Genomic DNA, 13,488 nt, shown 5'->3' with positions numbered 1-13,488 from the left:
GGTATTGTTGAGCTTCTGTTGCTTGTGGTAGGTAGGTACCTATCTAAATATACAAATTATCTCCACAGACATTTCTATAGCAATAATATGTAACATACCTAGGCATTGATTCATTAGACAATATTGTGAAATGTAATTGATAGTACCTACCTAATACCTATGTTACCTATAATATTTCTTAGGTAGCAATTTTTAACTTTAAAAATAAATTCATTCACAGCATATTTTGTACCCATATAAAGTTTGTTTACTAATTGATTGTAGAACAATTACCTATGTTTAACTAATAACCCCTGTAATTATCTACTATTTTGAGTAGGAGGACAGAAATGTTTGAAATATTAAAGTGTACCCACCTACCTATATTCATATGCCCATGTGTTCATATTTTTCATAATATTGAAAATGTTGCTACTAATAATTGAACCAAAAACATAAGTCATTATGCCTAGGTAGGTAGGTAGGTATCCTATGTAGTTTGTAATCAGGGTTAGAACTAAAGGTTTTTTTTTTACATAGGTATTCTATTGTTTATATAAAAAAATTTATTGAAGTTTTCACGAGGGTTTTCATATGATGTAGGAGTATATAAGAGTATATAAGTATTCCTATAAGAGTTTATAAATAATTTAAATATTATATATGCATCTACTTCCATAAATGTATAATAGTTAAACATGTATCTATATTCAAATATAGGTAAATAAGGAGTTTTTCTAGTCATTTATATTTAATTATGTTGCAAATGCTACAAAATGCGCCCAACTGTCCAAATGCACTACTTTTAGTTTATTATTCAGTGTCATATATTTCTATAGATTACATATGTTTATAGATAGATTGAATGTTATAAGCTAACTATGTAATTGCATTGTTTTCTTAAATATAACAATTTAATTTGGTTAGGTTGTTCAACCTACATCAGTATTAACAACGCAAATTTGACACATGTCTTGTACCTTAATTTAGACCGAGATTTAGACAATAGTTTACAGTAGATAGCTTTTTGGTTATGTTGGTTGACTACCATATTAAGGTATTTATACCATAATGACAATCAAATGTAACATTACATTCTTAACTCTTTAGTACTTATTTTTAAGAATAGAAAATGTTAACTATTTATTAGCTTGAAAGTTAAAACTTAAATATCTACTTACCCAACTAACCAAAGCAATTTATTACTTTATTCATATATTTCCTTTAAAAATAAATTATTACATTAAAAATTGTGTACACACTACACAGCCTCATAATCCAACTCGCTAAGAAAATAAGTTTTTAGTCCTGTAAAGAGTAAATACAGACATACAAAGGGATAAACACTATACAAGGTACCTACTATACTAATATACTAATCAGTACCAAACACAATTACTGTACTTACAATTTATTTTAATTGTTATACCCGTGGTTATACCTAATAAAATGTTATTACCTACTTATTAGCCAATTTGGTTGTATTCTTAATATATTTATAAATACAATTATAAAGGTGGTCTAGAGGATTTGCAATTGAAATTTTACCTCTATCTTCCTTTAAAATAAATATGTAGCTAGTACCTACCGCCATATTTTCTAATCTAAGATCAGTATGTAGGTATAGGTACTTAGTCATTACTATATTAAATTATATACCTTTCATGCAAAGATATATCTTTATAATAGCATTAAGCCTTAGGGTCATCATAGTACCTTTAGCTTTGGTGTTCAACCATAATTGTAGTGTTTGAAGCTTTATTATTAATCACAGTAGGTACCTACTACAGTAGCTGCATTGACTCTTTGTTTACGGTTTCTTAGGGAAATAAATTTAGATGAATTTGATTATACATAAAAATGTGAATTATATTTGAATATCAAACAATGTTCTTTTATATTTTATAATAAAATAGTCTCTGTTAGTTTTGTAGACAAGTTAAGTGCTAGTTATTGAACAGTTTTTTCCCCATTATGTAGAATGTAGATACTTGATTTTCTAGTTGTTTACTTTTTCATGAATTATATTTCATTTCAAAACGTTTGTATAAATAAATTTGGTAGGTGTTAAACTATAGCCTAAAAATGTAACTCTTCAAAATCCAAACATATGTTTATAACAATATAATGAAAATAAACTCTTACTTAATAGTTAATACCTACTTACTGTTTAAATTAATATGTTTATTCTTTTGAAAAATAATACCCATTATGACATTATGTTTCTTTTTACTGTCCATTATTTTCGGTTTCAACTACCTACATAGGTATAATATATATATTTATATGTTTTGCCTCATCAGATAAGATTTCTGTCTAATCTTAAACACGTAATCACGTAACTATAATATACAAAGATAAAATCAAACTTGATGACAGTTTACGGATATGATCGTAGGAACCACTCTATTTGCTACGAAGATGACCGAGGGAATTAGTGGATCCTCGAGATCATTAGTGCAGGAAGCCTGTTGTAAACTACATTCCAAGGGTTTGATGACAATTTATCTGATAGGACCACCCATGAGGTTATGGAATACCCTCTTCGGTTTACCACCGGTATTATTTTTTTTATTTTTTTCCATCCAAAAATTATGTCCTCATTAATGTGTATATTATATCGGACTGGTCGTGTGCGCGCGTTGTACCTACATGTGGAACCGAAGCTGCTCGTATTGAATACAAAATAACTTCATTCTTAGGTGCATAATATAATATATAATATATATCGTCTAAATGTATACGTATATATTGTATATATTATAAATAATATTATGTACTGTATATAATACGCGCATGGGATACAAGAGGCCAAGGACAATTAAACTGGTTTCGCCTGATCACCGGCCAGCCCGCTGCAGTGCTGTAGTTCCTCCGTGAGAATTATATATTACAAAGTCAATAGCGGTATGCGGTATGGATATTAAAAACCAATCTGAATTTAATTTACTACATAAATGGGATTCGATGGCGGCCATAATAATAAGTCAACTAACAAGATACAATTATTTTTACTTATTTTTTTAACAATGGGATTCACTATGTCTGCATTGTCAAGTAGTAGTAGTAGTAGTAGTAGTAGTAGTAGTAATAGTATCATATATAATACGCCTAAATGCGTACAATAACTAACTAGTACCTACTGCAGGTAAGAAATGTCAATCGACTGCAAGGCCAAGATCTAAAAGATAAATGCAATAAAAAGTATATAATGTGGCTGTTGTGGTAGCCTGTAAAATTTACCCATATAGGTAAACTATACACATGTCGTTGAGTTGTTTTAAAAATCTGAAATATATATCCCAAATCTGTGATTAATAAATATTTATCCACCGTTATTTTTTATAAAAAAATTAAAAGTACAGTTTTAAATCGAAATTCGTAAGAATTGATCTTATAATACTTATTATTTAAGTCAATTTGAATCCAGTTTGAATCCAATACAAAATTCCTAGAAAAATTCCTATAAATTCAATTTTTTTAAAATATTGTCTGGATAGTAATAAGTACCTACCTATTTATGTATTATATTATATTATACTCATTATTCAAAATGAATTGATGTTTTTGAAAATATTTTTTTACGTGGTTTCAAGTAGCTAGTTACAAAACAACCTTTTTACTAAAAAATATAATTTTCACTTTTTTGAATTAATGCACTAATTTCATTTTCGAAAGCAGAATATATTTCTGAGAACTTTAATGTTGTCATTCAAAGACTACAAACTTAAAATTTTGAGGATAAAAAATATTAGAAATACCTAAACATATTTTTTAAAAAAATGTTGTTTTTAACGACTAGAAATTACGTAGTCTTTTTCCGAGTCTTTTTCCAAAAACATTTATACGTTTTGAAATAATGCGTGTTCAGTGACAAAATAATCACTCATTATAGAATTAGGTATATGTATGATTTATGATTATGAAAATGCAGGTTCTGACAATCAAAATATTCGGAGAATAAATTATCCTTGTGAAATTTTCTCGTACCTACGTTATAAAATAATATTATAATTATTAAATGAAAATACCATTTCTTGAATAAATCTTTTTTATTAGATTGAGATTAAAATTAAGATGAAAATCTAATAAGCTCTAAAAATGTATTCTTGAGTGGCAAGTATAGGTAGTATAATGAAACACAATATTGTAAGTTTATAATTTAAATGTGAAAACTGTGTTGTGTAAATGTGTTATGTCATTCAGGGTAATAATTGTCTGTCAATTGTTAACAATTGAGGCAAATGTAAATACAATTTTTTGATAGAAAAAAGAATATCTACAATTATTATTATTTTATTCATTTAATTTTAATTTTACTGTTATAAGGAAGTGAATCGTTACAAAGTAATAGGTAACAAAAATAACTGCTAAGTTTTCTATGAAAAAATGTATTTAAATTTGCTCTAACTGTTTATAATTACAATTATTGGCAAATAATTAGCAAAAAAATATTTTGTTTTGGTATGTACATTGTACTTATTACCTAAAATGTACCTTTAGGTACCTAGTAAAATAATTTTAAATATGTTTGTTTTTGAAAATGAATCAGTGTCTGTGTAGAATATTTCATAATTAGGTACCTATTTGAAAGTTATATTCTATGTAAGTACCATGTACCTAGATATATTTAAATTGTAAAATTATAGTTTTTTCATTACTTAGGTATTACCTAAATAGTTAATCAGCATTTAAAATTAATTAACATGTGTAAATAAACATATCGTTATTGTTGATAACAAATTTATAAACCTTAAAAAAAATGTAGATGTGTTATAGGTGCCTATAGTGCGTACTCTTTTCTTACACGTTTTACCTTAGCTTACGAGGCTGTGATTTTAGATGGGTGGTTCGTTTATGACGTTTGTATATACATGGGTCTGTAAATGGGGGTTTTCTTGATGGGCCGTCACTTCTGCACACGAAAAGTACATCAACTCAACGTTAGACCATTTCAAGTCTTTCACCCTTTTTTTAATGACTTAGTTTATTGTCGTGATTTCTACCTATTTCGTATAAGAAAATATACGTATAAAAAACACTACCTATATACGACAAAATTGTAAGCACTCTTCAATATTAACACTGAGTGTTCCTGCGTAACACAGATGAGAGAGGGCGAGTTAGTCTCGTTCATGGTATACACTTAATACAAACAAACCGAGTGTTTTCAATTAGACTCATTTTTCTCCCTTTATTTTTTATCCTTCGTGATCTATTAGGTGAAGAACCGCTAACTAACTATAGCGCGTGCCAACAACAAAGGCCAATTAGACTCGATGTTCTGTTGTATTTCTTGGCCACGTGCTTTCTTTACTTTTTCAACACAAAGCTTAGGTACATTAAAAAAAAAAAAACTTTTTTAAAAGAAAATTATTGGTAAATAATTTTAAAACCAACAATTTTGTACTATATATTTGAAATTGAAATGGCTGAGTTTCAATTTAAAGCTTATCTAATGTTATAGCTATATAAGCTAATTAACATTCACTAAATACATAAATATTCAAATCATATTTACATTGAAAATATAATTCTACAATGACATATAACTGTATAGAGTAAGACACTAGACACAATAAAAATAATATTTTTCAAACGTTATTATTACTATTTATCCAATAGTTATATAGCCTATAGGTATATCGTAGCTATAATAAATAAAAGCTATAGGTAGTAATATTTTATAATCCGTGGTAATAATTGTAGATTAGTATTTTAATTTGTTAGGTACCATACTGGTTTTCATTAGAACCATGGATGAATTCTGTAATGATACCATAATACTATATAATATTATGTTGAACTCTTAATTACCTATGTATAACTTATTAATTTACGAATTAAAATTGGTTCCTTCAGAGACGCTACACAACCATAAATTGTTTTTTAAAAATCGTGTTGCGTGGGTAATGGCCAAAGGCCACCCAAGAATAACATATTTACTTGCCACACAAAAATATCACACAGCTTCTTAATGGCGAAATAGGACGCCCCAATATGCATTTCCTGTAGGGTTTTTATCAACATTAAACAAATTTTCACAAAATTCTGCAAAAATATCCAGAAAAGAAAAAATCTATAACCTTGCGAAATCCCTCAATCAAGGGTCTCGGCTCTATTTCCGCCTCCATAAAATTCATTGCCGTCGCCAAACTACTCAACAAAATTTAATAACTTATAACCCCGCTTTTAATCATTTATATACTGTTGTATTTGTTAATATTTTATTCTATTTTATATTATTAATTATTTATACAAATAAATTTAAAGTCCATCATATTGCCTACTAATGCTGAATGTTATCCAATAAGCCTATATTTTTGTGATATTGTTTTAAAATTTAAATCCTTTATTTTTTTGTTTATAAAATTTTAATTACTTTTACACAAAAGTGGTAGAAAAAAATATAAATTGATGTTACACGGTAAATTGCTTTTCTTTATCTGGCGAATGCTTTTATTTTTATGTACCCGAATCACTAATAACAAAATATCGGTTTTCTCGAGGGTTTTCTTCTATAGGTAAAACTGTTTTTCAATATAATTTCGTAATTGTGCAACCACTATTAATGGTATTGGCATTGGACCACATATAAGTTACATTTATTACCTAGTATTTAAATATATTTAGCATTCAATTTTAAATTTAATAAAAATTATCCATGTCAAATCCCTTAGAAATCAAAGTTTCACCAATAGTTTTACCAATACAATTACAATGTTTAAGAAAAAAAATGGTACAAATGAAATAGATTTTATTACCTTAATAAATTGTACCTATAACTTATAAGAATATGTTTCTACGTATTTTATATTAAATATATTCGTGACTCGTGTAGATATTAGTAAGAGTACTGGAGTAGGTAGATAGCCAGATAGGTATTAGGTAGGCATTATAAAACCCTTAAAAGTTAACAAATATTTAACAAAGTTGTTCAACTAATGGATAAAAGTATTTCAAATTAAATGTTTAAATAGAGTTATAACTTAACTAAAATAATTCTTTAAACGTTTTTTTTCTTTGTCTCATTTACCATTTAAATTATGTCAGCCCTCTAATCTTCAATTGCTGTATACTGGAATATCCGGCTTATTTTTATTTAAAAACAATAGGTACATGATTTTTTTACTGTATTGTGATGTATATTATTATAGCCGTAAATAAAAGTATTGTTAGCTTTTTATATTTTATGACACAACATTAATTATCTTATATTATACTACTGAGTCTGGTTGCTTAATATTTACCTCAATTTTTTTTATAATGTAATGCTTATTGTAACACCGTACATTTATTTTATTACGTATATTTTTTTTAACTGTGTTCTTTGCTCACACTTTTACTATGAAAAATATTAAAAATAAAATTTCCTCATTTAATTGTGCCTATAATTTTTAAGATCGTCAGTTTTATCATTATTTACTACATTCTATTTTATGTTTTATAGGTACCTACGTTAATTATTTATCTACTGTTATCTTGCATATTTTTTGGTAGGTACCGAAATTTTAATATTTTATTAAACATTTATATTTCTGTCTCCCTATTAGGTATCTTGTGTTGATTTTTTCTGCACCTCGGTGATTTGAACAAATTATTTTGCTATCCTTACAGTAGAGTTTAAATCCTTGTATACCTTAATAGCATATTGCTTTATCATATCTTATTAATATCATATTGTCTTTGTTGTAAAAGTCTTAATTTATTTCATTTTTTGTTTGGTACACGTATTTTTGTTTATTATTATTTTCGATAAAGGAGGCTATACTTATACAAAATTGAAAAAAGATTATTTTTGTTTTATATTTTATTAAAAAAAATTAAAAATTAAGAAATTATTCGAGAAATTATTGCTCTTTAATTGTCAACTTTACATTTTTCTTTCAGATTTAAATTAGAGAAGTTATTTACTATGAATGGCGTACTTAATACATATTATAGTATGTTTATTCGAACGTTCTATATTCTATGTGTTTGAGCTGAGATGTAAATAAAGTTTAAAATAAGCATGGTAATAATTATTAATATTATATATTTATTGTGCTTTTACATATTCAAAATACACGTAACTATATAGTCTGTACTCGCTAGGTTTAGTATATATGTATATGCTTTATATAGTTTATATACCAAACTAGGACGACATCACTAATATAACTTAATTGATTATTATGACTGGGCTTGGTTGAAGACGCCAGCGTTAAGGGGTTCGCTGGCGAGGGAGATGGGCTTCGTTAGATTAGGTGGAAATGGTAATGGCACTTGAGTAAGTGATGGTCTCAGCCTTGCGATTCTCATCAGATCAGACGTACATAGACTGTAAAAGGGTCACTGTTATTATAACCGACAGATTTCTATTCCAGAACAAACGAGATAATATAATGTTTTGGTTATGACAACAGCTTTAAAAGACTAAGATTGGCTTTAAAATGTATTCAATTTGAACAATAAAATACTAGATAGATACTTAAAAAAAATAAATAAAAAGAAAACAATTAAAAATATTTATTTTGTTTAATATACTAGGAAGGTACCTATCAATTATAATATATTGTATAATATCTATTATACTTGTACAATATATTTGGTAGATTGTTCTAAAAGTCTCGTTCCGAGTAAACTTTAAATAAATGCTAGTTTACCCTGAAGAGTTCGTGGTATTATTTTTATTTTAATACGTTAGGTACATACTTTACTTTTTTATGTTTGTATAATATTTATATGTACATTAGGTCCGCATGAAATATGAAGGTAAAAAACCATCCGTAAAATGAGTCCACATAAAAATAGATTTATAAAGAGTAATACAATGCAGAGGGATGTAATGTATTTTCGGGTTAAATGAAACGCTGTTGGCTAAATCTGATGGAAAACATAATGCCCGAGGACGCGCAGGGGAGGTTTGTAACAGGTGAAATGAAAAATACTGAAAATATACTTTACTGCGGTGTAGCCATGGGCTACAAATGTTTTGATACTAATGATTACATTCTACCGAGTTTTAATAATTTTCTTCTATTGCTACTTATTTTGGTTGTTATATTTAATAATTTATAATTTTCATACAGCGTAAAAGTATTAAAGTTATACTATATACGTATATATAGGTGCTTATAACTTCGTTTTATTATATACAGAGTGATCCATTTAACGTAAGACATTTAGCGTATTATTTAAGAATACACTAGTGTTTTTTTTAATTTTTCTTTAACATAATTTTAAGTACCTAGTTACAAAACAACAATTTTAAGTTTTTACTATTTTGAATGACAACATACATTGTTCATTTCATATTCCAAAGCAGAATAATATTCGGATTATTTCGATCTTTACAAATCAAATTTCAGGCAAATAGTTTAATAGTTGTAAGTATGTAGGTATATAAAGTAATGATTAGCGAAGTAGTGGACCTACTTTTTGCTAGGGGTACCAATATAACCTACCACTCTACTCCGCTCAACGAAGCCTTAAATAATTAAAAAAGTAAAAAGTCATAAACTATTTGTCCAAAATTCGATATTTATATATATCGAAGTACTCAAAAAAATATTCTGTTTTAGAATAAGGATTTATATAAGTTTATGTTGAAATAATATTTACGATTATCCATTTGGTATTTAATTGTTGTTAATTAAAATAAATAATATTTATTAACTCCAAACTTAAATTTGACTTACAATAATGTTGTAAAACTATTTTTTTGTTCATAGTGTGCAGATAATTGAATCACAATGGTCGTGTTACCGGTATTTGGACTTCTCATAACTGTTGCAGTCCAGAGGATATACGGTGAGTCATAATAAAATGTTCATTAATTCCCAAGCAATTTGTATATAAAATAATATTATATGTGGTAGTCTATTTTGATGCAACAGTTTTATTGTTAAATTGGTTGATTCTTTATCGTAACTTAGGGAGAAAAAACTTTTATTTGTTAGTTTTTATTAATGCGTTGACGATGATGAAATACCCGTACCACGATATTTGTATTCATCTTGATGTGTTCTCCGATTGTGCAATAAAATTGTGATTTACGAGGCTCTAAAAAAAAATACGACCTTAAATTAAGGTATTAAAAAAAAACATTCCATCCCTACTCTCAACTCTGGTGTTATCGTTTTATCGGTCACTAGCTGCCTCCTTGGTCCTTATTGTTAAAGTAGATATTGAAATACAATAATGTTAGACATTATAATGTCTAACACACGTGGAACAGGAATTTAGACATGTTTTCATTCCAACGTACTGATTGATCTATAGTCTGTTCAAAATAAGAACAGTAATCGGCGGCGGTCAGATGCCGTCCCTACTACGGCGACGCGTCGGGCGCTGCCACAGAACAAAGCCACGTCCATGCGCAGAACTCGGCCGCCGACTACTGTTCTTATTTTGAACAGAGTATAGTGAAGCGATGAGAATTCTAAAAGCAGCAGATTTGAGTTGGTCATCAAGTCTACTCTCGAGTCTACTTGAGATCGGCTTTTACAGATTTAAAATTTTTTCGATTTTAACTTCCTCATAAATTTAAATATTCAGTTTCCTTATTAGTACGATTTTTTAAGATTTAGGGGAATAAAATCAAAAATGTGATAACAATGATTTCAAGTAAACATAACGAAAAATATTAATCTATTTTTAGAATTCTTCTCGCTTCACTAGATCAATTGGCGTGTTGGAATGAAAACTAGTATAAATTCCTATATTTTCCACGTGTGTTAGACAAATATAGAAAATCACTGCTTCCAATCCTCTTAAACGTTGTTGCAATTCAGATAAACAATTTTGATTATGATAATGTATCGAGTAATATATCAACTACTTTCATTAATAATTTTATGCCTATTCACCGGGTAATATTTATGTTTAGTATTGGTACCTATACTATTTTATATTTTTATGTATGCATGATTATTTTTTTTAGTATTAAATTTTAGTTATTCTGTTATATTTATAAATCACCTTTATATACACTTTTAGATCTAATTTAAACGTTTCACTGCCAGAAATTAAAAGCTTTTTTTATTTTTGTATATATATTTAATTTTTTTGTGACTGGCGAAATGTGTCGAGGATTATGCAAATTCCTTTCGATCTCGTTTTCCTCTTGTAGTGACCGTGAAGAGGGGGGGGGGGAAATTTCATTACTTACGGGTTGTCCCTGTGTGTATAGGGGTGAAAAAAGTGAGCCTTCGGTGGAGACGATTTCTAGAGTTATGACGACGGCTGACGAGAAGTAAAACAAACCTCATTTATCAAAATGTCTGAATGAGTCTTTTTAAGTAAAAAATACCGTTTTTCTCTTGCGATCTTTATTAGACGTTTATATTCACAGACAGAACTCGGATATTATAATGTATACCTTCGTAAAATAAATTTATTTTTATATTTTAAATGAAAAAAAATATTATTGATCTAAAGATATAATAGTCCCTAAAGCTTGTGAAAAACACGATCTTCAGCCACGCGATTTCCTCGCACGTCGTGTAATATTGTGAGCGCTAGCGTTGGGCCAGTTATGTGTTGCCAAAGTGCCAAAAGTCACGAACGTCCATTTTTTTTTTATTGTTAGGTAAGTGTCGTTACTAATTGCCCGACTAACCCATAAAGGCTTACTTTTTTTTTTAATTTTGTTCACCTCACGTTTGCACATGCAAGCGTTTTAATTTTTGAAAGTTTTATGGATCACGTTATTATCCACCTCGATCATTTACTGTCCAGTACTCACCCCTTCTTCTCTCTGTGCACTTGATCCAATACCCGGAAATCGGATGATAAGCTTTATATGTTTTAACCGATTTTTTTACTTGGGTCGTGCGACAAAAATCGTGGACAACTGCTAAATGCCTATACACGCTATATTAAGTTGCTGGTTTCTGAATAATTTATTCGGGACAGGTTTAAACTAATCATTTGCTCAGTCTTTATAACTAGAAAACCAGAACATTTGTAAAAACGCTGAATGTGGTAACTATATGTACAATATGTATATTCAAAAGCATATATTTTTGTCTGGGCAGGATATAATTTATATTAATATTTAAAATGAATTGTATATAACATGTATAATATTGTACAATACATTTAATAGGAATTTATAATGTTTTTATTACCTATTTTATTTCATTTTATATTGGTTTAAATTGTATTCTATTTATATAGTTTGTTTACAAGTTAGATAGTTAGATATTTGCATATATTTATGAGCGTACCACTGTACCTACAGTTAGATGAAAATTTTTTTGAATGAGAATATCGCTATTTTTGTTACATTATTTAATTTTTATATTTGTTTTTCCACGGTATACGAGAAATATAATAAAATGTATATTCCTTACTGAATAATTATTATGTGTGATTAAATTGTTGGCTGTCTTCCATGTTAGTTTTTTTTAATCATATCTACTATATACTTCTCAAATCATACAATTATTACCGAATACGATTTCATACTAAATAATATTTTATTCATATGTTGGAATTTTAACAAACATATTGTGAAGAGTGAACCTTAAAACCTTTGGGAATTACGGAATTTGATATTGCCTTTTTTTATGCAGTTGCTTAGAAGATAGGTATTCTTTACGTGACATAGTATAAAACTATAAATAAAATATACGTAAACTTACGTATGTATATGCTGTGTATATATATCGTAAGCCGTTAGGTATCTTGGCGTTTGAAATGAAATGTAAACACAACCGTCCACGGAGACGACGATTCGGTGGTGGCGTACCTCTCTTTCATCCCCCCTCTCTCTCACTCCCTCTTTCTCTTTCAATCGGACTATCGTCTCCGGAACCTAATTAAACTGCGTTTGCCTTCGGGGGCCCTGGCGAAAAACCAGGGAGCGTTCACTCGCCAAATTAAACGTACAACGCCTCCGGGTACTTTTACGCCGCAGACTCCAACACACAACACACACTACATCATATTTTAATAATGTTTGGATTTGACTGGTTTTCGTGTGTGTGTTTATATATAATGTAGTATAGTGTATATTGCATATATATATATATGGGTATATTATACATTGTAATGTTTGAATCATGAAACGTATTTTAGAACAAAAAGTCGTTCGCCGAGCTACTGTCCACTGTATAATATAATAATATATAATATAGTAGTGTTTATTAATCCCCCAAAAAATCACCCCACTGTATTATTATATAAAGCTGGGGCGATTCACCGGTACCGATCTTTCTCTTTTGTGGTATACGGTCGAGTGGACGACGCGCAGAGTCGGCTAAAAATTAATTTTTATACAAAGGGTCAAACTACAGCCGTTGCGCGCGCGCAAAATGAGTATATGCGTGCGTGTAAATGTATTTTTGTGCGATTCGGGTGGTGCTATATTTTTTTGGTATTTTGAGTATAAAAAGGTCCATAATATATAGAAAACATTTACAAACTTATATATAAGTACCTAGTAGTATTTCATATAATATATACATATTATATACATCTTTATTAGTTGGCTCAATAAATTGTTATAGGTATACTGAAAAA

At 28.6% G+C, this 13,488-nt stretch overlaps 1 protein-coding gene across 3 annotated transcripts in view; it reads left to right on the top strand.

Moving 5' to 3' along the window:
- LOC100167668 overlaps positions 1 to 13,488 on the top strand; it is a 155,790-nt gene that overhangs the window by 23,925 nt on the left and 118,377 nt on the right. For all 3 annotated transcript variants that reach the window (XM_029486826.1, XM_029486825.1, XM_029486827.1), the window contains exon 2: positions 9,693 to 9,771. In XM_029486826.1, coding sequence (XP_029342686.1) covers positions 9,714 to 9,771 — 58 coding nt within the window. In that variant the 5' untranslated portion in view covers positions 9,693 to 9,713. The remainder of the gene's footprint in view (positions 1 to 9,692; positions 9,772 to 13,488) is intronic.

This window comes from Acyrthosiphon pisum, chromosome A1 (assembly GCF_005508785.2).
Source record: "Acyrthosiphon pisum isolate AL4f chromosome A1, pea_aphid_22Mar2018_4r6ur, whole genome shotgun sequence".
Lineage (NCBI taxonomy): Eukaryota > Metazoa > Arthropoda > Insecta > Hemiptera > Aphididae > Acyrthosiphon > Acyrthosiphon pisum.
This window is presented reverse-complemented; position numbering and strand designations above follow the sequence as displayed.